At 38.0% G+C, this 27124-nt stretch overlaps 3 protein-coding genes across 6 annotated transcripts in view; 2 read left to right on the top strand and 1 right to left on the bottom strand.

Moving 5' to 3' along the window:
• MFSD14A (major facilitator superfamily domain containing 14A) overlaps window positions 1–9781 on the top strand; it is a 24692-nt gene extending 14911 nt beyond the window's left edge. For all 3 annotated transcript variants that reach the window (XM_009685920.2, XM_068952271.1, XM_068952272.1), the window contains 10 exons: window positions 80–142; window positions 772–899; window positions 2123–2237; window positions 3344–3562; window positions 3879–3992; window positions 4474–4545; window positions 5003–5115; window positions 6011–6108; window positions 6733–6896; window positions 8439–9781. In XM_009685920.2, the coding sequence (XP_009684215.1) occupies window positions 116–142; window positions 772–899; window positions 2123–2237; window positions 3344–3562; window positions 3879–3992; window positions 4474–4545; window positions 5003–5115; window positions 6011–6108; window positions 6733–6896; window positions 8439–8645 (1257 nt within the window). In that variant the 5' untranslated portion in view covers window positions 80–115 and the 3' untranslated portion in view covers window positions 8646–9781. The remainder of the gene's footprint in view (window positions 1–79; window positions 143–771; window positions 900–2122; window positions 2238–3343; window positions 3563–3878; window positions 3993–4473; window positions 4546–5002; window positions 5116–6010; window positions 6109–6732; window positions 6897–8438) is intronic.
• On the bottom strand, window positions 8486–24094 carry SASS6 (SAS-6 centriolar assembly protein). The gene is made up of 18 exons (XM_068952270.1): window positions 23974–24094; window positions 22459–22519; window positions 20467–20546; window positions 19291–19395; window positions 18048–18219; window positions 17019–17096; window positions 15830–15949; window positions 15530–15721; window positions 15214–15408; window positions 14725–14814; window positions 14457–14636; window positions 13772–13853; window positions 13008–13117; window positions 12669–12791; window positions 12262–12353; window positions 11683–11774; window positions 10310–11582; window positions 8486–8624 (listed from the first exon to the last, which is right to left on the bottom strand). The coding sequence occupies exons 1-17, from the start codon at window positions 24039–24041 to the stop codon at window positions 11497–11499; spliced, it is 1926 nt and encodes a 641-aa protein (XP_068808371.1). The 5' UTR covers window positions 24042–24094; the 3' UTR covers window positions 8486–8624; window positions 10310–11496.
• The window catches only part of TRMT13 (tRNA methyltransferase 13 homolog), a 6620-nt gene continuing 3586 nt past the window's right edge, over window positions 24091–27124 (top strand). The window contains exons 1-7 of one of the 2 annotated variants that reach the window (XM_068952273.1): window positions 24091–24246; window positions 24424–24470; window positions 24562–24628; window positions 24843–24905; window positions 25027–25096; window positions 25559–25665; window positions 26657–26824. In XM_068952273.1, the coding sequence (XP_068808374.1) occupies window positions 24091–24246; window positions 24424–24470; window positions 24562–24628; window positions 24843–24905; window positions 25027–25096; window positions 25559–25665; window positions 26657–26824 (678 nt within the window). The remainder of the gene's footprint in view (window positions 24247–24423; window positions 24471–24561; window positions 24629–24842; window positions 24906–25026; window positions 25097–25558; window positions 25666–26656; window positions 26825–27124) is intronic. The other variant, XM_068952274.1, reaches the window with a different exon arrangement.

The raw sequence follows: 27124 nt of genomic DNA, 5'->3' as shown, positions 1-27124 counted from the left end.
GGGTGCATCATGAACAGCACTTACAGATAATATTGTGTAAATGACAATGCAGTATGTAATGTTTGTATTTCTTCTCTAGGTTTTGCATGAAACCTTCCCAAAACATACATTTCTAATGAATGGTCTAATTCAAGGAGTAAAGGTAGGGTGACAAAAGTTAAAGTAATTGCACATACAGTGTAAAATGAATGGTGGGGAGTATACAAATGACTGCCAGTTAAGTGAAATGTTCAAGAGGCTTTCAGTAGAGCTTTGAAGGCGTAAATAAAATGTGAGAATAAACTTGTTTCCAAAAAATAAAACTAAAATGCATCATTTTACTTTCACTAAGTTGTTATTTGGCCTGTACCTTGTGTTTGAGTTCACCAAAGAATAAAAACAGTCAGTTTACTAATCCCAGATGACACAAATGCTGTTAAAATTTGAGGGTTTTTTTCACTTGGAGCTTGTTGCTCAAGTAGTGCATTGTCAATTACTTGCATTTATGTGACTTGTAAAGACAGAACTTCAAAACACAGTTCCTGGAACTGCTAATATGACTGGATCATTTTTGTTTTGAGTTCTGGATACTCTGGTGTAATAAAACTCAAATTTTAGGTAACCAGGCATGGGACAGATGATCAAGAATGCTTGACCATATTCCCTTTGATGTATTGCACTACATAATAATCAACTTCAGCAAAAATAAAACCCAGTCTGCACTCAGTTTGTAGTACATTTGGCTATCATGCTTCTTACCATGCAGTTCTAACTTAATGTTTTACTTTACAGGGCTTATTATCGTTCCTCAGTGCCCCACTCATAGGTGCCCTGTCTGATGTGTGGGGACGAAAGTCCTTCTTGCTGCTAACGGTATTTTTCACCTGTGCACCAATACCACTAATGAAGATTAGTCCGTGGTTAGTAAATTCTTTCAGACTAGACTTTACTGTTTCTTATGTATTCTTACATTTTTATGTTTTTCATCTATACGTTATTTCTATATATTTTAATATATTTTTTATATATACACACTTGTATAGTCTCTTGTATATTCTGTACATTCTATTTCTTGTATATCTTGTTATTATAGAATGCTAATATATTTGTTATATTGCTGATACGATATTCTTTGTCCTCAAAGTAATGTTGGGGCTTTTGTATTACTCTTTGCAAATCTGGAGAACAGAGTCAAGCTGAAGTAGCTGACCTAAGGCCAAATGCCTTGGATCAGAATTTAAGACCTGCTGACTTAGAGCCCTGGGCTATTGGCCCCCTTACTTCTTCAGTGCACTTGGAGAAAATGTACTGGAATGCGGTCCAGTGAATTGATACAGATCTATGTTGTGTATTTATCCTCATCTAATGCGTGAAAGTAACCATTCGTAACCTAAAATGATGCTGAAATTTTACTACACTTTTTTGTTTCTCAAGTTTTAAAATCTGTCAGCTTTTGCGCTGTGCGGAAGTTTATTAAGCTCTTAATTGGCACGTACATTCCCAGGTAGTGCCTGAGTCAGGATTCATTTTCCATGTTTGTTCGACCACCCCTGCACAGTACCTGCAGGCCTGTCTGAAATAATGGAGACTGTGGCATTAGCACTGACACAGGGCAAAGGCACCCAGTCAAGCAGTTACATGAGGCATCTCTTTCTTCTCTGGGCACGCATGGATTTCAGTTCTTCATCCCTTCTTGTGGGAAATAGCTTGCTGCTTAAGTGTAAATGAAGGTTTCAAATGCAATCAGTGCTAGTGTCTGGGTGTAAAGATAAGACTAATATTGAGAGATCTCAAAGCCCGGATTCGCCAAAAAAAATGAAGGTTCTGATTTGCTTTGTGCCATAGGCATCCAGTCAAAGTTAGTATACTAAGATGTAGAATTTTTAACATGCACTTAATCGCAGCAGCTTTTTGTAGATGTTACAAAAGTATGGTGTTTATCCTTGTGCTTAACGCACTGAGGAGAAATTGCACAACTCTTCGAGACATTCACATCGGCTTTACCAAAGTTTATCTTACTATTTGTCAGGAAGAGTTGGACAGGATAATTTATTGTTGACCTGTATTTGGTTGTAAATAGAGAATTTTTTGTCTCTATAATTTAGCTGTTCTGATTTTTTTTTTTTCCCCTACTTTTTCTTAGGTGGTACTTTGCTGTTATTTCTGTCTCTGGAGTTTTTGCAGTGACTTTTTCTGTGGTTTTTGCATATGTAGCAGACATAACCCAAGAACATGAAAGAAGTATGGCCTATGGATTGGTATGTATTTAGGTTTTGGCTCTCTTTCTGTTAGTAGAGCTTTTCAAAATTGATTTCTTTGGCAAATAAGTTTTTGTTTGGAGTAAGAGTCTTCTGTTTAGTTTTCCTTGTCATCCAGGCCTGTATCTCCTTTTGAATATTCCGTTTCTACTGTAAATATAATACAGCCATGTTAAAATCTCTCTCAGATGTTGTCTTTCTCGCAGTTATCATCAGCATTAACTATGTCATTTGAGGGGCTTTTTAGTTCATTTCTCCATTACTTCTCATATCAGTCCTACTCAGCCACTGTCATCTTTTCAAAACCTAAACTTTTATTTCTGGATAATTTTGGAGCTGCCGTTGTATAGCTTGACTAATCCTGCTCATGTTTCCAAACACGCTGCTGTGTTGTGCTTCAGCTCAAAACAAACATAGCTGAGTAACTTGCCTTTTATAAGTTCATACAGCTCACCTCCATTTCTTCATTAGCTCCTCCTACCCTGCTCTATGTATTATGGGTTAGCAGTTTTGTTGCATTCAAAATACAGAGTCTGTCACATGGATGTGGGACTAAATAGTTTCTTTCTGCCTGTACGCATTAGGGATTGAGGTATTTTGAGAGAGTTTCTTTAAAGGTTTAAAGTTAACATCTTTCATAACAAGTCCTGGTAGTTAATTGAAAACTTCTTCCTGAAGTTCTGTTGCAATGAGCTGAATTAGCCAGCATATTAAGTTTACTAACTTGTCCTTGATACATGGACAGTTTTTCCTGGCAACGTCTTCTTGATTAACAGCAGGCATTGCATATTTTGCCAGTATGCAGATGAAAATACAGCTTATCACTTCCAAAGACAGCAGCAAGACAGTTGTTGGATAGTTAAACTTAATTATGTCAGTACATGTGAATGCTGTGGGCCTCGCATTATTGTCCAGTTGGAAAAAAACCTGTTTTTCTTCAAAGCTTTGCCCATCTGAAATATATAGCTGCTACTGCATAGTCGCAGAAAAAAGTTACCTTTAACCACTGAGTAGAATGAGTAGGCTTCTGAACATCAGAAAAGAATTGGGAAACAATAATTTTCACTTATATAACTGTAGATCTTACCAGCTGTTATTTGTTTTAGGTTTCAGCAACTTTTGCAGCAAGTTTAGTTACCAGCCCTGCTATTGGTGCCTACCTTGGTCGAGTCTATGGAGACAGCTTGGTCGTAGTCCTGGCTACAGCAATAGCCTTGTTAGACATTTGTTTTATTCTTGTTGCTGTACCAGAATCACTGCCAGAGAAGATGAGGCCAGCATCCTGGGGAGCGCCTATTTCTTGGGAACAGGCTGACCCTTTTGCGGTAAGCTATTTTAATATGAGATATTTGGGCATTTGTAGATACTGAGCTTTTGAGACAAAAAAGAGATTGTATTTACCATGTTTCAAGTTCTTAAAAAAAAAAAAAAAGGGGGGGGAGCAGCTGGGGGGGCAAAAAACAGGTGATCTCACACTGCTGCTAATATTTTTGCCAACAGTCTTGCTAAATGTGCAGGAAATGTTTCAGTGGTGCTGTGTGCTAGCTTCATTAATTTATATGCTTTTCAGTTTCTTACTAGGCATGCTTTTCTGAATATGAGGAGTAGATGGTTTATAATGCTTTGTTTTTCTTGCCATAGTCACTGAAGAAAGTCGGCCAGGATTCAATTGTGCTGCTAATCTGCATAACAGTCTTTCTTTCCTACCTCCCAGAGGCAGGTCAATATTCCAGCTTCTTCCTATACCTCAGACAGGTAATTTAACATCTTGATATGGATTTGAGCAAATGTGCATTTCTAGTTAAGTTTTGGCTATTGCTGAATTCATGTAGTAAGTACGAATAACTAGTATCATTTAAAAGTTTTCAGTAGTTTTTAGTCCTCTTGCTGTTTTGTTTTCCTCTTTTTTTAGAGACAGGAAAACAGGAGAGAGATGAATGCATTATAAAACACTTTCTCATGTCTTGTTATCATTTGCATTCATCTTGGGTTAGGAGGTTCCCCGTGTTACAATGCTTTATTATTGAGGGAATTCTGGTAACTTGCTTTCTGTTTTTGGTCCTTTGTTTTCTCTTTTCTTTTTCAGTGAAAGAATAATTGTTTTTACAAGTTTGAGTTTAGTTGAATAGTAGCAGTTGAATCAATTTTCTGTATTTTTTTCCCCCTTGATGTCTGATATGTCAATATATACTTTACTATTAATAATCAAATTGCCTTTTTTTTTTTGTTAATATAGATAATGGGATTTTCATCTGAAAGTGTGGCAGCATTTATAGCAGTCCTTGGGATTCTTTCCATTATTGCACAGGTGAATTACAGCTATGTATTTCATTGATTCAGTAACTTAAAAAGAAAAACTAAGCACTATGGAGAGATTTCATAATACTGAAATTCCAGAAACGTACCTCACATTTTCTGTAGCTGTTTTTCTAAGCCTGTAAGTGTTGATTAGCATTCTTCCTTTAACTAATTTACATGGAAAAATATAGCCTGCCAAAGTTTTTCAGAGTTTTGATTTATTAGTAGCCAAAGTGTATTGTGTTGGGAAAACTAAATCATTTTTCTACATCAAGAAAGGAGTGATAATTTGTTCATATAACATGTTAAATGATTTTAACTTTTTGGTAGAAACTCCTACATATTTTGCCAATACAGCTTCTGGAGAATGTTGGTTTGCTTTTTTTAAATTCATTAATTTATTTGCATGCATTAACGTTCACAATAAAATGTTAATTTTTGGTTTTGTACTTCCCTGCCCTTGACAGACAATAGTTTTGAGTTTACTTATGCGGTCCATTGGAAATAAAAACACCATCCTACTGGGTCTAGGATTTCAAATACTGCAACTTGCATGGTATGGCTTTGGCTCAGAACCTTGGTATGTAAATTTCACTTTAATATTTGAATATATCTCTCTGCCTTTTATCCTTTGTCCAAGGGAGACATTTAGAGGACAAAAAAATATATATTATATAATAATGATCAGCACCATGACTGAAGAAGTGGTGGTTTTGTTTTGTTCCTCAGCGCTACTGTTTCCAGAAGGGAGATTTGTCCTAGCTGAAGAATCTTAAAACTGTACTCTCTTTGAATAGATGCATTGAGTTAATTGGCTGTAGGCAAGGAATGACTGTCAGGACAACCATCTAGGTGTTTTAAGAGGCCAGAGTAATAATGGCATACCCTGTACTGCAGCAGAAAAAGTTACTTTAATCTTCTCAAATATACAGATTTTTCATGTGAAAAGAAACTCTGAATTTCAGATGTGGCAGTATCCTTTTCCCAAAAAAGTGCTTTTAGGAATCTGTCATTGCGCAGTCAGATTTTGACTGATTGGCTGTCTTGTAAGGTCAAAGCAGCTTTTTAATTTGGTTTTGTGTACTGTAACTCCTCTTCCTCATGTGGAAGGCTAGGCACAGATGAAAACTGCCCATCCTGAATGGGAGGTCTTTTGCATGATTTTCAATGCTGCAGAAGCTACATCAAACATACCTCTTAATCTGAGTACTGTTTACTCCAGCAAAGATCACGATCAAGACTTTCTCAGTAAAGAGTAAGCTTTTGGTAGGACTGGTAGCTTACTAAAACTATTTTGCAGGATTTTAAATCAAAAAAAGAAAAGCACAACAGTGGTAACTTAATTAGCTTTTGCAATGTTCTGACCTGCAAAACTAACCCATTCTCATCTTGATGCTAATGCTAGGACTTCGGAGCTCTACATGCAGAACGCTTTCCATGCAAAGCAGTTACTTTGAGTCTGTCTTTTTTTGCAGGATGATGTGGGCAGCTGGAGCTGTTGCAGCCATGTCCAGTATTACTTTCCCAGCTGTAAGCGCACTAGTTTCCCGAACTGCTGATGCTGACCAACAAGGTAGGTTTGTTGTCCTAATATGTTGAATTCTAGTCAGAATGGTGTGAAGCCAGGCATGTCAGGGTGTCTACTAGCACTAACGCGTCATCCTTAACCTTGGCACAAAGTAGCCAATACACCTCAGTACAGGTCACAAAACATTACAATCCAAACTACTTACTTAGAAGTTTGGGCACATGAATACCGTGGAAAGCACAGAGGAAAGCAGTTAACAGGTCCCAAAGGTAGCAAAATAGTTAGCAGACTTATTTTGTTATTTTTCCTCCCTTGTAGCATAGGTGTGCTTAGTTATCCAGGTTGCTTGCAATGCTTTCTCTGCTGCATGAGATAGTGATAGCAAAGACATTGTATATGTTGGCCTCCTGGATGAGCGTGGCACAGGAGATACTACTCTAGGCCTATAGAAAGATGAAAAAATTGAATGTATCACAATGACAAATTTTCTACAGCCCTTATTTATTTTTACCAATGGTATAACCCCATTCAGTGAAGCTTCTTGTTTGCGTCAGTGTGAAGGGGAAATGAGTGAAGTCTTACTGATTGCACATAATGCATTATAAATAATCATATATATATACACATGAAAATATATAGGTAGATAACAGTATATTTTACTTTCTCTAGGTGTTGTTCAAGGGATGATAACAGGAATTCGAGGACTGTGTAATGGTTTGGGACCAGCACTTTATGGTTTTATATTCTATATATTTCATGTTGAACTGAATGAACTCCCCATGCCTGAAACACCACCAGGAGGTAGTGTGGCCACACAATACCATTTACAACAGGTATTTTTTTTTTCTTACTAATTAAAAAAAAAAACCACTGTTCCTGCCAGTTCTTAAACATGAGACTGTATTTTAACTTTTGCCATGCTAGCTAGCTGTAAGTGAAGCATGTAAAAAGAGCTTCTTGATTCACTCTTCTTAGAAGCTTGCTGATCTATTTGCTGTTAACTAGATACTAGGATGTAGTTTGACTTTCAAAAGATATACAGCTGATAATTAGACAACTACTGAGCCCTGTAAAAAGAACAGACTGAGACACTTACCTGCCACAGGGAAGGATGGACTACTAATGACAGAATCCCACTGTTCTTCTGCCTTGCTGAGCTGTTTTCTCTGTCACTGTAGTTACCTTTCAGGTACTGAGCAATTTTGGCTTTGTCTTCCTTCAGTCTTTTGCCCAAGATCTGTATTTTTTAGTTACTAATGTTTGTTAGTTGAGCAAATTCAGCAGGAAAACTACTACTAAAATACATCTTAATTATTTTAAAGTAACACCTACCTGAAGTTGAATATAAACTCTTCAGGCTCCTGCTATAGAATACTTAGACTTTGGTCTGAATCAGTTACTGCCCCGTTTTTCTGTCTCATTATCATGTTTATCTAAGGTACCTGTTGTTTTTAGAGTACCTACAACATCCCTTTGTGGAACAAGTTTGCAAGTCACTTTACAATGCAAACTCTAACATAATACATGAATGTTTAATTAAGAAAAAAATCTTCCAGAATGCCTTCATTCTTCCTACCAGGAAGGCAGAGATCTAGATTACTTACAAAGTCTTAAGGGAAGCAACAGTTGTAATCACATACTTCTCTGAACATACATATCCTGCTATGGACAGTATAGGCAAAGGGATGTTTTTCTTTGCTCTACTCTTTCATTGTTGTCTGGCTGCATCTGGTTGACCTAGGAGCAAGAATCTCTTCTTTCACCCTCCTTGTAGAATTCAGTTTGGCAGTTTTTTTAATGTGGTCTTTCAAAAGTGCTCACTTTCAGTAGCGGTGAAATTGAACCAGATTGAAAATACTGAGCTGTTATGCTACAGAGGAACTAGTCTGCAGTAGTATCACACAGTTGTGCTGCATGCGTGTACCACGCATCCTTCCTGCTAGAACTGAGAAGGCAAATGGTACTTTGCAGGGGGAAGCAGGGAGAAGAATTGTTCAAGTTTTTAAAGTTAGTGGAGAGAATGTGAAATTTCTCCAGGTTTCTCACAAGGAGCACACTCGCTGTAGCACAAATTTGAAATGTACAAAAGCATACGAAGTCAAGCAACTGCTGAAGCTGTGTTGCTTCACAAAACGGACACTAAGAGAGTTAACAGGCATTACTAAGTACCATTTGCTGCCTTTCCTCAGTCTTAAGATATACAAGTACGCTTTCCCAATTTCTTCCTCTAAAAGAACCCACGTAGAGATGAGTACTATAGTGCCAAGAGCAGAAGGAAGAAAAAAGAGTTCTTTCCACTTTTGAAGTTTGTGTAATTAGCTTAATATTTTAATACATGTCTATGGCTCCATAGTACTTCTTGTTGTTGTTTTCAGAATTCTATAATTCCTGGACCCCCATTCCTCTTTGGAGCATGCTCTGTGCTGCTGGCTCTTCTTGTTGCCTTGTTTATTCCTGAACACACCAACCTAAACGTACGGTCCAGCAACTGGAAAAAACACTGTGGCAGTCATGGCCATCCCCACAGTCCACAAGCTCCTGGTGAAGCTAAAGAACCATTACTGCAAGACACAAATGTATGACAAAAAATCTAGGAAGACTTTTTAGAATTTTTCATCAGCAGTTTGGGATATGCATTCCATTTCTGTCAAAAATATAATTTCTTAAGGTAGTCTTAAGAAATATCTTTCTGCATGAAATTTGTAGGGATTGCAAGAAAACTGGAAGTTTCTCCAAAGATGTTACCATTAAATTAATAATTTGCTCTTGAGAAGAAAAAAAAAAAGGTAAGCACTTGTCTCTTGCCATGAAATACTGTTACTATTAAACTTTACATCCTAGTTCAGAGACATAAAAAAAAAATAATATATATAGTCAACATATGAGCATGTGTCCTGTTTTCTTAAGGTAGTGAGCTTTAATTCTATTCATGCTAAGTCTCAATGAGACATACTAGCATCCATGTGGACCCATTCATTTTAATGTTGTAAAATCTTGGGTCAGATGATTCAAAGCCTTAATGTAAATGTACTCAAGTAAGGGAAAAGGTGAATTGGTACCACTTATTCTAGAAGTCACACAACAGATTTTTATGTTTGTACTAATATAAGAATCACGTGAACATGCTTGCTGAACAGTAAACGTTCTTTTTAATGTAAGTGCATTACTCTATTTTTGAATAAACGGTAATATCAAACATTGTTTAAATATTAAGTGGGTGTTTTGAGCCTACAACATTTTAATATTGGCTCTGAAACTCTGCTTTCCTAAGTACCGTTTATTGTATATACCACTGTATTTCTGATGTTTGCATAATTGTAAAGGACCTCAAAACTTGAATACACAACCTGAAATATAAGCTGATAGCCTTGAATACGTCAGTTGGCTATATAGTGGCCTTTGAGGACTGTCACAATAACCCTTTACTTTACAGAGCTAATGTTTTAGTCCTAAATTTTCAGGACCCTTAGTACAGAAGAAAGCTTTATACAATTACTGATGTGAATTTCTCTAAAAGTGTATATTTTTGTGTCCAGTTGTATTATTTAAGTGTTTCTTTGTATAAATTTGTGTATAAAGTATTGTATAGGTTTGAAATGTTTTCATCTTGTGGTTATTGCTTAATGCTTTTTTACCTTTGAACATTTACCATGGTTGACCAAGAGCAGGAAAAAAAATATGTAAATGTACTGTTAATAAAGTTGAATATTTTAATGAATTTTTAAATAATTGTTAATGGCTCTTGAAACCTTAATCAAAGTTATCTAATATGCATGCTATACTTTGTACTCCAGGCTTTTTTCACACCTGCTAAAGTCCAGTGTTCTATTTTTAGCTGTTTGTTAGATTACAGGATTGTGCCTATCACAGAGACTTTTCATTTCATTTAGCAGCGTAAACTGGCTGCAGATGTTTGTATTTCCCTCACAGAGCTATAATGGAATAAATTGTTTATACACATACATACATATATATAAACAGTCCACATAAACTAGTCAATAATAAACCTTTAGTATGCTGCAGTTTTGCACAACCCTTATACTGAAATTAATTTGTGTTGGTCTTTCCAGTCCTCATATTAATCTAAATTAATAGGACTGAGTTACAGAAAAAGATCACATCTTAATTACTAGAGTGCTGTTTGATAGCAGCTTATGGATTTCAAAATAAACAGACTAAATTCACATTCATTCATATTTACCATCTGCCTAAGATAGATAAAACTAGAAATAGTAGAAGTACAGACCTTAGATCAGGGTGGCTGTCAGCTGCAGACTGTACTGGCAGTACATCTCACAGTGCTGGTCTAGCAGTGCAGTATTGCATGGGGAAAGAATGAGCTGGGAAGTAAACTCCAGAGAAAGGTAAGGTGAATAAATAATACTATTATGAGACTTACTTCATATTGATATTTCACTAGAATGGAGATGTTAGTTTAATGTAACCAATTAGTTTAGAGTAACTAATTACAACAGAGAATTGATAAAAACCATTTAATATATCTACTTAAATTTGTACATCTCAAAACAGGTGCATATACATTAATGATCACTATATACACATTTTACACTGCAAAACAAGTAATTTAAGTACACCATCAGGTAGATACACTTAAAGATTTCATACTTTTCACCTTAGTTTGATATTTTGGAACTGTATGTATGTAAACAGTCTTTGAAAAATATGTATTTTGGGCTTTAAAAAAAAAAAAACTTGCATGCCAGTTCTTTATTGAGACACCAAATGAAAGCTAACAAACAGAATGAAGTTGTAACATGATTCCACTACTTAGGATCCTTGGTGTTAACCAGCTTATTTGCAAGCCTACATGAACTTACTTATTACTCAAATAACCCGTTTCTCAAATCAAGCAAGTTTTCAGAATGAAAATGGGGAGGGGGCAGTACTGTACATTAGTGCATCAGAAAAATGACAGTTGCATCCAGAAACTGCTGGAGAACTACTGCCTTATCCCCTCTCAAGTCAGTCAGTCAGGAGAAGTACTCATATAGAAATACCTTTCCTAGCACAGAATGCCAGAGTATACAGTTCATCTGTTACAGAGCCACACTTGCCCATTCCTACAAGAACAAAAAAGTAATTGCTCTTACATGTTTTTTTTCCAGGAAGACTATAGGTTCTCTAATACCAAGCCAAAAGTCCGTGCAGGTCCCATGACTACTACAGAGACGCTGCCTTTAAGGCTGAAAGGGCTTGTAAAAAGTTTAATCTTTCCTGCATTGCCTTAAAAGTATCCTGAAAGGTAATCCAAATTAGTCAAAATAACTTTCTGAAAGAAAGCCGAATCAGTCTTAGTAGAAGTCAGTTCACATTGATACATCACCTTTAAGGCGTTATTTAACATCTTAGTTCTGGGACATCCAAGAATCCCCTGAATGGGTTAAGAGAACTCTTCCTTTAAAACACTGTCTACTATCCAGGAAAATAAGCAGAGGCTGTTGTTACTGCTGCTTTTGGTGATGGCTGTGCTTTGGTTGACAAGTAGGCTTTCAAATACTCTGTCAAAGAGCAAAAATAAAGATACTGTTCATAGAGCCATAATTATTGTCCGCTAAATACATTCAAACAAGGTTTTTGTTTTACTGTTTTCACACATACCTGAGTTAAGGGTATTTTGGCTAAGCCCTCGTAAAGGAATGCTGTCGTCTTTTTTCTTGAAGTACTTCGGTTCCAGCCCAAAATTATCACCACTAAAAATTAAAAATAAATAAATATGTAAATCTATAGTAACTACAGTTAGCAATGCATTAAAAAGTACAGATAGCGACTCAAAAAAAAAAATTACATAACTGGAAGTGGAACTGGTAAGTGCCTATGCACACCTAACGCTCAAAAGAAGCAAAGCATCACTGAGTAGATAAGAACAGCATTCAACTACTAGCCCTTTGTGGCTTGTCTGTCACCTGATAGCCATAGACACAGCATCCCAAGGGACACAGAGCTTCTGTTCCTCAGGTCCTTCTCCTGAAAGCACAGACCTCAGCTTGACATCTATAAGCCAGGCTTAATAAGTAAGTAGTTCATTAACATGTCGCTGGACAAATGCAGTTCACAGAACTAGCGTCATAGTGCATGGTTTTTGCTCAGTTCCAGCTAGGCACAGAAGACAAAAGGCTCTATATAGAGAGAGGAGAGAAAAAGGAGGGGAAAAAATAATTACAACAGATAGCTACTCACTTCTCTTTATTTGCTGGATGACCAGTTGCAGTAGTCACTGTCTGAACATCTGCACATCGGTTCATTTTCGAAAGCTGTGCATTAAACTGAATCTGCAGAAAGGCAAGAGTTACAGGATAACTTGAGTATCTCCAGGTATGACAGTGCACCCGCAGGTACTCTGAGCACGGGCTTTGCAAGGGGATGAATGTTTCTATACCTTGCATAGCACTTGTGTACAGTATAGCATGAAGAAAAGCCCTAAAGCAGGCATTTGCTATTACTATTTAATAGCACTAAAACGTCAAGAGATGGAGTCCAGCAGAACTAGGATGTGCAGTAAATACGCATTTTGAGAACAATTCAAACATCACACTTTGAAATTTTATGCTATCACATTTCAGATAAACAAGAGTCATAATGCCTGCCTTTGGTCCTGGACATTGTGGATTGGCACTTTTGCTGCATGCTGGTTCAAGAAAGTTCTGGAATGCATACAGAGGAGAAACGGGATGACTGACTCCTGAGCTAGGAAAGGATGGTCGGTCAAGCTGCAAGAGAAATAGAAATATACGTTTAGAGAAGAAAGTAACAAGATGCTAAATAGTTTTCTGTAGCAGTTCAAAATTTCAAAATTAACTAACAAGTAGTATTTCATAAAAATAGGCAACAGGGCCAAAAGAACATGAAAGCATCTTTTTTATGCCACAGATTCCCGGAAGTAATCACTATGCTGTAACCACATGTTATTTATACTTGCATCTTACCATGCCTTGAGGTGAAATGCCAGTCCTAACACCACCATGTGGACTGCTAGAAGTCTCTAACTTCCTTGCCGTCTGAATTTCATTCAGCTGTTTGTTTAGCCATGTGATTACTGCGGGGGGGGGGAGGGGGGAGAGAAAAAAAAAAAACAAACAACAGCAAGCTCACTTCCTACCTATTATACAAGCTGTTTAAAACAGCAAGTAGCCTGTCCTCAAAAAAGTGACTATTTAATCTGTTTTTTTTCCCTCTGTAAGCTCCAGCATCCCTAGAAGTCCTGGTCTCCTGAAAAGGCTTTTGTCCAAGCAGCTTCCCCAACACATGCCATTCTGTTCCCTCCTTTCCGTGCTAAGCTAAGCCAGAGGTAGCCCATGGCCAGAGGTAGCCCATGGCCAGAGGTAGCCCATGGCCAGAGGTAGCCCATGGCCAGAGGTAGCCCATGGCCAGAGGTAGCCCATGGCCAGAGGTAGCCCATGGCCAGAGGTAGCCCATGGCCAGAGGTAGCCCATGGCCAGAGGTAGCCCATGGCCAGAGGTAGCCCATGGCCAGAGGTAGCCAGCAACCCCCAAGCAACCACAGCCACCAACTGCAAACAAGTATTTGTGCAGCTCTAGGTTGCTGCACACCCACTGCAAACAAGCTTATTTGCTAAACTGACAATAATCACAGCTATTAAAAAACACACACACACAAATTCACCTTCCCTTAATTTTCAGTAACAATTATTACATTGTTCTACACAAGAAAGGAAGGGATATAAACTTACCATTTTCATTAGTTTTTAATAACTGCTTACTTTCTTCCAATTTTTGTATTGTAGTTTCTAGCTGTTCTTGTAGCTTGCAAACCTGCAATGTTCCCATACTTATTATAACACCATCAAGAACTACTATTTATTAGAAACTGAAGCAAAATGATAGTATAAGTTAAAGAGCCAAAAATCTGAAAAGTTCTTCTAAAATTATTCACAGAAATTTGAACGCAGTTTTATACAAAAGTAGCATGATGATTCTTTTAAAATAAACTCTTTCAGCCAGGTAACCTCCAGAGACCTTTCCAACCTTAATTTTTCTATAGTTAGATGTCAGAAGGATCTCAGGCAGGGGAGTATCTTTAAGGGGAGAAAGACAAGTAAGTTCACTGTTCCTGTTCTTTTCTCCTTCACCAGCTCTCACCTGAACATGCCCTCTAAAGCATGTTGTTCTGTTACGTTAATTCGTACGCCAAGCAATGCAATTTTAGTTTTCTTCCATATGGATGGAGGTCTTTTATAAATCAGTTTATCACTAAAAAAACGCAATTACACATTTAAACAAATGTGTTAACTGACAGGAGAGGAATCTGAAAAATTTAAGACTGTTCCTGTATATGAATATTTAAAGCTTAAAAAAAATCCACACATTACACACAAGTGTTTACAGGACAGAGAGAGGGTTAACCTATCACAATACCTCCTGCTCTTTCATTTGAAGAGATTGTCCAGTTTCCTGCAATTCTCTCTGCTGTTTTTGAAGTCTCTCTTCTTTTTCCGACAACAGCTTTTCTTGCTGAATTGTTACTGTATTTTTCAATTTCAGTTTACTCATTAGAGTTTTCAAATCTCCTTGCAATTTCTTGATGATTTCATTAGCCTATTAAAACCATCAGATATTTTGAAAATAAGTAACACCTAAAAATAAAGGAAGACTTTTCACAAGGATAGCGACACGTCAAACAAACCTTAAGAAGTTCAGCTGACAGTGACTTAATTGTTGTCTCAAGTTTTTCGATATGACTTTGTTTCTTTTCTGTACTCTCTTCCAGTATCACCTTTAAAAGAAGGCAGAAGATTTTGTAGTGCTAGTGACAGACACGTGATAGATATCATTTCTTATTTTAAATAGAACTTCAATAATTCTTTGAGCACTAATGCAGTCTTTACAACAAATTCAGTACTGTTTCTCAAAGAAATGATATAGGGATCTCCTGATTCATATTTTTTTCTTGTTTACAAGATGTACTACTGTAAGTTTCCTTAAGTAGCGCAAAACATTAAAGCAGTATCTACTTTTGTCAAAATTAATCCAGGATACTTTTGATGCCAAAATTTAGAATCTTTAAATGGCATTTGGAAATTTGCTACATTCATAAAATTTGGTAATCTATAGAGGCTGCAGTTAACAAGGTTTACAAAGCTTCAGAGAGAATTATTTTGAAACTTAAAGGAACCTTTTGCTCTTGTGTTGCATCTAATACTTCTTTTGTTCTAACAACCAGTTGATCCTTATCTTTGATCTCTTGTTCCAGAACAGCAACCCGTGTTTGTAACTGATTAATGAGTTTCTCTTTTTCGTGACACTCAGCATCCAGAGTAGTATTCTCCCGACGCAGTGACAGCACCTCCTGCTTTGCTCTCTGGCATTCCTAGAACGTTGGGAAGAACTATTTTTAAAAATTAGATGTCTGTAATCATCATTTAAGCAGACAGAGCTCTAAAAATAATGCTCAAAAAGTAACTTTGGTTATGGAAATTAATAAGCCATACATCTTCTACTCCAGAGAGCTTTGCTTTTAGTTCTCTGACTGTGGAGTCTCCTTTATATCTCCTTTCTGTTAGATCTTTATTGATGACCTCCAGTTCTGAGAGTCTGTTCTGCAATTGCTGAATACTCTTCTGATGCAAACTTTCTAATTCCTTTTTCTGCTGTTCATGCTGTTGCTGGTACTGAGCTTGTGCCTATAGTAAGAAGCAAAGCAAACTAAGCAGTTGTCCAATGAATCTGAAAATTAAACCAAGAAATTATTGATGCATAAGAATATTGTTGATTCTTTTCTGTTGTCATACCTGGAGAGCTCTTTCCTTTTCATTTGTCAGTTCCTGCGTGTGTGTATGTGTTAGAGCTGTGGTATACGTTGTCCATTCATTTTTCAGTTTGTCTAGTTCTTGGCTCTTCTCTGACAAGCTCTGTTTGACAAAGCACAGAGAGCCTTGAAAATTAAGTATCAATACTGAATGACTCTTTACGTTGCTTCTTACAAGGACGTGAAGCTATTACAGAAAGTCTGAACCATAAAATATATGTTCATTCTATAAGCAGGAAAGTAAGACACTGAAAAGCTAAGCAGCATCTTTCTGACATTCTGGTTAAAATAATCTTCATTCCCAATTTTATCATCTTCTAATCATTACTTAAGAGTAAAAAACAGTCTGCCTAGAGTCCCTAGCGTTATATAGTCTAGGAGTTTTAAATACAAAGTGCTCTAGCAGATAGAAAAAAAAAAAAAAAAAAACAGCAGCATCTTTTCTCTTTTAAAATTGTGATGCTGCATTCCAATTCAGCAAGTACAAGCTCCAATTGCACAGAAGCTGTAAAAAAAATGAGTTAGCTAAATATCCCATCCCCCCAAAAAAGCTACAAAAGGGGAGTATCAATGGAATTTTTCTGTTTCACGGTGGTCAAAAAATCACCCTGACCTGTAACTATTGTCCTCTTTAAACACAAATGTGAAGTCACTGCTGGGCCTACTATGAATTCAAACAGCGGCACAGTAATGTAACATCAAGACTTCCGATTCATCTATCACGGTTTCACAATTTTTGCAAATACAAGGATTTCCAGCCATTTATAGAATTTGTAGAGAACACGTGCCTTTACAATAGCATACATATACACAATATTTGTGTATCTACACCCCCCCATATAAACTAAATGTGTTTGTTCAGTTGTATGCTTCACTTAAGAAAAGTGACAGCAGACTGTTCTTGTGCTTTTTTTCTCCCCCCCTTACTCCCAAGTCAGTTGTGGCTAGGCAGTGGTTAATCCCTACAGCCAACCAGCCCACAAGAAGTACATTCTCCACAGGGTTTAAAAGCACAAATATAGGAAAAAAAACCAAAGTAGAATACAATTTTTTTTTAAATCGATTTTCCTCCTGGAATTCTACAGTTTGTCATATGTGTTCATGTATAGCGCAGTTCATCTAAACTGTAAAGTACAAACAAATTTAAACAGGAAAGATAAAATTTACATTACCTGCTGAGTATAGCTCAATTGTCTGGTAAAGTCCTCTTCAGTTTTTCTAAGCTTTTGTTCCAACATCTCTTTGTCTTCCTATATATAAATTGACATCAACTCAAATCCTTGTATTTTAGCTTCCAAAACAGAAAAAGTGTTTAGCTTCCATTGTATCAGCATACCTTTTCTAAGCAACCACATATCCATTGTATTTGTGACAAAACATCTTTTAAAAATAAACTGTATATTGAATAAGATATAATTCATAAATGTAAGAGAAAAAAGTAATTAGCTGACATGGTAAAAAAATCCTGAATTAAACCCTTATCAAATTTCTATAAGGAAACAGATCTGATAAAGACTTACAACGTGTTGCATGAAGAAACCTGAGCAGAAATACTGTAAATTTATTTTGTTACAATAGCTTATCAGGTGGCTATAAACATTGCAGCAGAGTGAAGAGACAAATCCCATTCTGTGAAACTGAAATACAGACAATAGCCAAAGGGGTTGTCAACTATGAGATCATTAATTTATTATTAAACAAAACCTGGCATGGTATCAACTGCATCAACTTTAAAATTTTCATTTGTTGTTTAGAGAGAGACTAGTCTTTTGAAGGCCATAACGCTTTAGAACTATACACACACATTTCCCTCGAGTCAGCTGCAGAATTAAGAGTCTGAAGTTCATGGTATTTCACTTCTGCAGTTGGACTGACAATCAGCACAAGGCTATGAAGTAAGAAATGCTAAAGCATTCAACAGCTGCTTATTACATGCCCTGCACGTGTAAAATACTTGATTTTCTGCCAGTTCCAATTACAGCGCTTAGTTGTGTAATATTTTCATGGCTACAGTAACGATTTAGTTTTATAACACATACCCAAATAACTGCATGCAATGTCATACGTGAACTATTAAAAAAACAAACAAACCAGAACACGATTCACACAATTTGATATATCGTAAGCATGTTTTCAGTCTTACTGCTTCAATACATACGTTATCAGGGCCCAGATGCAACTATGACAAATCTTCACTTTACCTTAAGGCATTTCAAACAGCTTGCTAAAAACTTCTTTATTTCTGCATCGTTTCCAGGTAGGAATTTTAGAGAGAGATGTGTAAGGTGTTTGAAAGGGTTTGTCTCCACCACATTTAAAGAGACAGGTGTGTGATCTAGAACAGATGCGGAAGAAACTAACTGCAGCAAAAACCTAGGGAAAAAACAAAAAGAACCCAACGTGTTCGGTATATATTTCTTTACTGAAATCACCTGTAGATCCTATAAGCTATTTTCAATTAAAATATATCTTATACATGTAATAAAGAGGCTGTTAAGTCTTTTGTTTGAAAAAAAACATGAAATTCAATGCCTATGTTGTAGCTGATACTACAAATCAACTAAAACGCTTGCGCTTTGTAAGAAACGTAAAAAAAACTGATCAGATAATTTATCTGTAAGATTTTCAAAAGCCCACCTAATGAGTTAAGAACCCAAAAATCAAGTAAGGTGTTTGTAACTAAATTCGCAAGAAAAACTCCTGACTTTTGTGTATCCTATTGCCTAGTAAAATTCACAGCACATAGTAGGTACTTTGAGAAATAGCGTAATTCCTAGACATACTTTGTCTAGACAGGGCTTTCTCAGTATTCACACACAGCAAAACAACATATTACAAGGCTACCATAGGAAAGAGTGGACTGTAGGTCTCCCCCTGCCATGTTAATATTTAAAAAAAAAAAAAAGTAGCCGCCTGGTGTTCAGATATTAATTCTGGGGCTGTAAACCAAGCAAGACAACAGGTTTTGGCACATGACGACATTTAAGGACAAAACCACAAAACAGAAACAGTCTTTCAAACTGGGTAAAGCAACAGAGATACAAGGTATTCTGATAAGGGCTTTCTACCTTGCCTGTTTCTGCGCAATTGAAAGATTTACCCCTCAATCCTTTGAATTCAGATTAGCTTTCTAGCATTCAGCTGTTCAGCAGAGACCCTAGCATTTCATCCTCACACATCTGCCAGCTTACCTTCAGCTCAGACAGGGAGACCATTACTGAACATCAGTCCCACTGCTCAGGCCTCCTGAGACTTAAGCTTTGTCAGCAAGATCCACTGATTGATGTTTAGATGCTTCCAGACTAAGGTTAAGTTATCCTTGTTCTGCTGACTATTCTTAGACTTTGAGTGTTTAACAAATGTATTTTAAAACCTTGAAACACACACATAGACACACACAAATACACGGTAATCTGTTTATTACCTAACCCATTTATTACCTACCTTGGGATATCTTTGTTCTGTTCCTGAATACATTGTTGAAGCAGATCTATAAATTTTTGTGGGAAAGCAGAAAAGTCTACCAAGAGACCCTGCTGGGATTTTAAACTATGGAAAGAGAGCGGAAACAAATATTAACATTACATATAAGTGTTATTTACTTCCTATGACATATTTTATTTACACTAGCAGAAAGGACTCTTCCTGAACATGCTAGCAAACTTTAATAGCATGATATTTTCAACCCTGAAAACAGAAGAAATGTGATCATGTCTGGAATACAAATCACCAGAGGTTATTTTTAATTTCAATAATTCTCGCAAATGGGCTGCACCAAAAGATGTGATTGTGGCAGAACAGATATATTCCTTCAGGTAAGAATCTTCATTACAGCACAGTACAGTGAGGCTATCAAGTGGAGGCACATGGAAGGAGCAAAGGCCAGTGCTTTGCAGATGAGGGGAGATTCATCAATTTAAAGATTTTTATCTGCCTACTTGTTTATTCTGTACACCTTCACTATACATTAAAGACAGAAACTGACTTTCAACGGGGCGTGCATAAGCCAGACCTTATATAATGACACATTTCTTCTGAACATGTTTTACAAATATTATTTTACTTTTTCCTTTTGACCACGACCAAACACTGATCACAACTTTTTTTAAACTGATCTCTTCCTGCCCAGTGCCCAAATGCAATGACCAAATTTTGAATAATTACAGTAAACCTGGACACATCACAATTAAAATGCAAAACAAACGTAAGGCAAAGGACCAAATCGGTGAATCTCTGTTCATGCAAAGTAGTCTTGCCTCTCGCAATGAGTTCTTTAAATAGTTCACAAGCACACAACAATCTATAAGTAGTAGTGAGGATAAACAGAAGATGCAAGCAGCGCAGCAAACTGTGGCACTGTGGCTACGCAGGGAACTCAGTGTCAGGATATTCTCATTCATCTGTGTAAGCCTGAGCCAACCACCTTCCTATACTTCAGCTGTTTCACTGGCTGGTCAAAGAGAACAATACTACCCAAACACTGAAAAAGAAAAAAGTCTACAGATGAAAAAATGCTAAAACGTAAACTCTAAGCTAGACCTTTCTAAGCTTAAAAAATCCTTTCATTCTTTATTACTATTTCCAAATGTTTTACAAACAATACATTATAACTTCACTTACCTTTGAAAGTCTTCCTCAGATAGGACAAGATTATAAAGAAAAAAAGGATCAGTATCATCAGTCAATCGGACAGCTAAATCCTGAAAAGAAAGATATTTAAATATTATTTTAAATACCAGAAATCATTCTGCAAGGATCGTTTAAATATCATAAATTAATATTGTAAACAGTATATTAAATATTTCTTGCTTTTTACCAACAAAAGCCACAATTGTGACAACTAATTTAAAGGGGGGGAGGGGGGAATTAACTTTAACATGCCTAAATATTACATTGGGAAAAGCAGCAAAACTATTTCCCATAAAAATAAACCAGGTGAAAACCCTTTAGCTTTCAGCAGTAAAGTTTTCAAAAAAAAAATTTTTTTAATTAACAGAAAGAAAACTATTTGCTATTTCTCTCTATCTTGACATAGTGTATAATTCTCACTTTTGAGTAACTAGCCCACTACAATAAATCACTAACACATATTGTTCCCAGTTTGTTTCTGGCATTTAAAAAGGAATAAAAAAATATATGTTATTTAAACACACATCTCTTGTCCTTCCCTAATACTACAAGTTTTTTAGGTCAGACTTCTAGCAGTTTGAGAACATACCTCCTAAACAATTTATATATTTGAACACAGAGCTTAGCAAAACAAAAGAAACCCAGATACAGCTGAAGTCCAGTAAGTCTATCAGAAAAATTGTCGCATTATGCTGCTTAGCTTTTAAAAAAAAAACAATCTGTTCACTAGAGATCCAAACAGGGTTTAGAAAAAGCTGCCTTCTCTGTAAATATCAGTCTTTCATTACAAGGCTGGGGCTATGCAAAACATCTGGAGCATCAGGTCCAGGCACCTGTTCTCTAGTCATGCAGCTCAAACCTATGTCAAGAATATTGTACTTCCTAACAGAGGAAGGAAAGGGAGTAGAAACCTGATCAGCTCTTCCAACAGAGGTGTGAAGTGTGACTGCAGCACATACACACACACATGAATTGAAACAAGTTTAGGTAAATCAGATACCAGTAACACCGATGTAACTCTTGTTGTATAAACAGAGTTAGGGACTTTTATGAGCAACTCCTACCACCACAAAACAGCCAGGGTAGGTGTCTCAAGAAATAACCCAGTGCGTATTAGTGAGTAGGGTAAGAATGCCTGTTTGATTTTATTTCCCATGCACTGATCCAACCGTAAAAAGTTATCAGTCTAAAAAGGACGCACACAACTGGATTTCCAGGCACAGTCCTTAACTGAAGTCCGTAACTTCTTCACACTCAATATTCGTATCATTGCAGTTAGCAGAGCCTTTTAAAAATGCTGTACTGCTTTACACGCAAATATTGCTTAATTAACCCTACAACTAACTAGTGACCATCAACAATCTTAACATCATGGAAGGTTTAAAACTTTAAATAACAGGTTAGACATACAGCAAAACAGAAGTTATAACCTCCAATAGCAATTTCATGCTATTTTTCTTACAGAAATAAGTTCTTTTTCCCTAATATTTCACAAAAATCCTTTTCACTACAAATTTAGTTCATTACTTCTTTCCTACTCTCATCCCAACATGTTTGGATGGACCCTAAAAATTCAAAAGATGCTAACACCCACGGTGATAAAAAGCAAAATATCGGATCCACAAGTAAGTCGTAATTTTCATTAGTTAAGAATAGGACTTTGCAAACACAACTGCTTCTTAAATAAGAACTGAGCATATTTAAAGCAAAACTCTGCTTCTTTTCAGCGTCTCCAAATACTTTAATTCTCAAATTAAGATCAATGCAACAGGGAAATTAAGGAAGAAAGCTAAAAATGCAAGAGGAAAAAAAATTTTTAACAAATCATATCAAACACTATATAAACACTACCAAAAATAAAATGAGGTCAAATGACAAAAAAAAAAATTAAAATCTTACTCTGCTTTTCCTTCGCCTTTTATCGCTATTATACAATGAAACATATACAAAACCAAATGAACGACACAAACATAACTACCTCACCTTTTTATGAATAGGATTAGAAATTGATAGTAGCTCAATATTCACTCGAACATTTAGTCTCCTGTGTACAAAAAGGGGCAACATTAACAAATCAAGGAAACATTCTTCAAATAACATATGTTCCTAGTTACATAACATGAATCAGACAACATTTAGAAAATAAAGATATTAAGAAAGTTCCTAACAATGCTTACTCTTATGAAACCTGAAAGCCCCATGATTTCAGTTATCATTACAGCTCCTCAGTCAGCTCAGGGTTTTCAATTGCTTATCATCCACTGAATTTTAAATAGTAAAGCTGACGTTTCCATTGCTCTTACTTGTCCAAAACGAAAACTTTCGGGAAATTTCTGCTAAAATTTATTAACGATTTCAAGAGTGAAATCCTCAGTTTTTACGAATTGCCATACTGTGCTTTGGGGTCACAGGCAGAGAAGTTTGCGGGGAGGCACTTTTTTGATAAAAAAGGTTTTTGGCTGCCCTATGGAAAGCTGTCCCAAACTAAAATTACAACACCACTTGTCTGTCACACCCCTAGTCGCACACCTCCTGCAAGAGAAAACACTTGGAGATCAACGTAACAACCCATGGCAGAATGCCCCTTTTTAGTTTCCTAACTCCAATGAAAACAACACACTTTTCCTCCAGAGCTTATGTTTATCATTTAAACAGCGCTACCTTAGTTTCCATTTACTTCGTGTTGAGTCACCCGGGAAGTTGCCTGCCTCGCCGGAGGAGCACCCCGGAGAAACCCGCCCCAGTGCCACCCCAGCCCCGGCAAGCCCGAGCGCTCGCCGCGGGGCTCGCCGCCGGCGAGGCTGCGTTTCTGCCGCTCACCGCACCTGGAGCGCGGGCTTCCCCGGCGGCACTGCCGGGCTCTGCCCATCGCCACCACCGGCGCCCAGCCCGGCGCGGCGCTAGCCAGAGCGGCCGCTAAAGCTGCGCGAGGGCCGCGGCGGCCCCTGCACAACCGCACGGAAAGCGCCAACGTCCGAGGGGGCTGACGCGCTGCAGGAGGCCGCGGCAGGCCGGCTGCGGGCTGCGAGGCGGCGCGGAGGAGGCACCCCCGCCCCCCGCCGCCTCCCGGGCAACCGCGGCGCCCAGGAGACGCGCTCACACGGCGCCGGGCAACCCGCGGCCCGGCCCGGCCCGGCCCGCAGCGCTGCCAGGGCCCGCCGGGGGCCCAGCCCGCAACGCCGGCCGCCGTGTGGGGAAGGCTGCTCTCTCCCAGCCCCTCAGAGCGCCGCTGTAGAAACACCGGGCGCTTTTCCTCTGCTACCACCAGTGCTCCTAGCCTGACCCTCGCTGACTTCCACTCTCCTTCCCTTCAACCCACAGCGCCAGGAGCGACACAAGCGGCTGCTCAACTCCTCTCGCCCGCGCTGCGCGCAGGGCCTCGCAGCTGGGGGGAGGGCATGAGCCCGTCGCTCCGCAGCCCTTCTGCCAAAGGGGAAGGCAAAGCTTCCTTACACCTAGAGACGAGAGCGCGCAGCGCTGCTCAAGCCAGCCCCTCACCTCTCCTCGCAGCCCTGGCACCGCACTTGCACGCACACCGGCCGGTTGAACAAACTCTCCGCCGCCATCTTGCACTTTGAGTTTGGCGGTCGGCTCCCGCGGAGGAGGAGCCTCAAGATGGAGGCCGAGCCCGCGGCCGCAGGGGCTGCTGGGGCGGAAATGGCGGCGCAGGAGCCGGGGCGATGCGCCTACTTCGTGGAGAGGAAGAAGCGGTTCTGCAAGATGGTGCCGGCTCCCGGGCGCCGCTTCTGCGGGGAGCACGGGCAGCAGGAGGTACCGGGGTCGCCTAGCGGAGCCGCAGGCCCCTCCTCCGGCGAGGAAGGCGGGGCCGGGGCCGGGGCCGGGGCCGGGCGGGCAGGCAGGGGGCCAGCTGCCCCTCAGCAGCTTTGCTGGAGCAGCAGCGCTGGCTGCGTGCTAAAGTGTTGTCTGATGCTCTTCCTTTAAAACCAGAAAGAAAGTGACAGAAAAAGAATTCCGTGCCCTCTTGATCCGAAACAGTAAGTACATGTACACGCCATTCCTGTTTTTCATCAGCGATGCACACGTTGTAAAGGCTGTCTCTTACGTTTCTTTCCGCTTGGATTTCAGCACTGTATACGAAGACCAACTACAAAAGCATTTAAAAAAATGTAATTCAAGAGAGAAGCCAAAGCCGGTAAGTGCAGTGAAAATTCAGCACCGCTTCGTCTCAAATTTAAGACTCTAAACATTACAGCGCTGCATAGATTTATCATGGCGCTGGCAGCCGTGAACAAGAAAACAGCAGTCCTATTCCTATTGCGATGGACCTCGTGGCAAAAAGAGTGAATAACTAAGCTTTTTGCATCATGGTAATAAACAGAATCAGAGTTATTTTCTTTCTTTTAAAGGTCTACTTTGTTCAAGATATTAATGCAGGTTTAAAAGATGTAGCAGAAATACCAGAAATACAAGTGAGTGCGTTTATTTGTTCTAAAGCTTGATCCCCATAAAACATGTTGCAGTTTGTTATGTTACTAAAGAACTGGCAAAAATAATTCTTGTATTTATCTGTTTGGTTTTTTTCTTAAACAGGTACCTATCTCTTGTCTATCTAAAGAAGAGCTGGAAGACTTAATTACCAAGTTGAAAAATGCAAGCAATGGTGAGCTTACTTAATATAGAAAATAAGATGTTTTAAAGAGAAATTATTAAATATTTCATTGTTGTTTTTGCTGTTAAGTATCTATGAGAAGAAAAGGTTAATAGAGTTACATACATTTGGCACTTAACACATCTGGAATATTTACCATCAAGATGTACGCAAACCTCACAGCTAAATTTTACTTAGAAGAATAAACTAGATTGAGAGAACAGTAAAACACTGATCTTTCATTCACGTAGCTAATTTCCTCTCCTTTTTTTTTTTCGGCGGCTCTCCACTCAAATATTATTAGAGATAACAATGCAGCTCTTCTATAAACGTCTGATGATAGATTTGTGCTCCCAACACATGTTACTCCACAAATTAGGCTCGTGTCTGAACATTTTAACACACGTGTAAAAAAAATAAACAGAAACCCTGAAACTGGAAACCTATACCTACAAGGCTTGCATCTGTGTACAGGCTTGGAACTTCAGCTTAAAGAACAAATAATGTCCCATCAGGCTTTACAAGAAGCCCTAAATGACCCAAAGAATGGAGAATCTGCTTTCAAACACTTGAAACAACAGGTATGGTCATTGTCTTACTAATAGCTATAGATATCTTTAAAAAAATACAGACATGTAGCTGTAAATTGCAACCGTTGTGAGTGCATAATACTAGTCTCCTCATATAGAGGAAATCTGATATACTTCTGTGCTCTTCAAACATTAGCCTGTATGTAGAATTTATGAGTAGCTGCTTTGCTGTTGTTAAGTGTTAGTAACAAAAGTACTTATGATCCTGAAATAAATTACAAATTGTGTGGGGTTTTTCAGAATTATTGTTTGTATATTCTTATTTTATGTTGATTTACAATAAATTTGTGCTACAAAGGTAAAATGTTGTATTTACGAAGAAGTAATAGGAATTTTTGACCTTTTTCTATAAGACATGAGACTAAATTTCCCAGTTGTGTAACAGATGCATAAAAAGAATTAGCCTGAGTTTGCCTTCTGACCTTTTTTATGTATATAGTAGGAATTTTAAGGGAGACAGATGGCATACTGTAGCAAAATAGAAAACCTTGGGAAGAAAAAATTTAAAAAATGGGAGAAAAGTCTCCTTTTTTCTGTACTACTTTCCTGCCTTCTACATTCCTTTCCACTGTACTAAAAAATGCATAACTGTAGCAGGCATAGACAGGGCTCTGAAGGCAGTGATACTTGACGGACATCCCATGCAGTACCCGTATTTTGGATGGCCACTTTGAGAATGAGCAAAGAACAATACTGTAATGGGTACCCGATCCCAAAATCCTTCCTAAAAACTTATGGATGGTGTTCTGTGGGAAGTGGAAGGGCAGCATAATGCTGATTAGCGAGACCTCTTAATCCCTTTCATCTGTACACACAAGATCTTTTCCCTTCCTCTCATGGAAGAGGTGACAAGGAGTTATCACAGACTAGAACTTGAACTTCAAGTATTCTGCAGTTTGGTGAAATAATCATTTTTCTAGAAGACATTACCATACACAGTATATATTCGCTTGATTCATAAATGATATTTTGAGGTTTGTAGGCTTCTATTTTAGGTAACATGGAAAAATTACATTTGCTTGGTCCAGGAAGATGTTTTGTTGAATTTGGAGCTGGGCGAGGAAAGCTGTCTCACTGGGTTGACATTGCCTTGCAAAATGCTGAAAATGTTCAGTTTTTGCTTGTGGAAAGAGCAACCACAAGATTCAAGGTAAGACGGAATACTGTCACATTAGCAGAATATCATTTCTAAACTGTTCTTACTGAGGCTAGTAGCATTTGCTTTTTATCTTCAAAAATAATAATGAAAAGACTTACCTTTGTCAAATAAAGCCTTTGAAATGTTAAAGGTTTTGGAAGTGTGATTGTCTACATTCTATACTTTGCTAATAGCAAGTTTATTAGAAAAAATTTTGGTGTCTGATGTTGAAAACATGCAAATGCGCATTTGAAAGGGACAAAGGCAAATGTTGATAACTGCAGCAAAACGATAATTTTTAGTGGCCAGCAC

This window comes from Struthio camelus, chromosome 8 (genome assembly GCF_040807025.1).
Source record: "Struthio camelus isolate bStrCam1 chromosome 8, bStrCam1.hap1, whole genome shotgun sequence".
In the NCBI taxonomy this organism is placed as follows: Eukaryota; Metazoa; Chordata; class Aves; order Struthioniformes; family Struthionidae; genus Struthio; species Struthio camelus.
The sequence above is the reverse complement of the archived record's forward strand: the minus strand, read 5'-3'. Positions and strand labels throughout refer to the sequence as shown.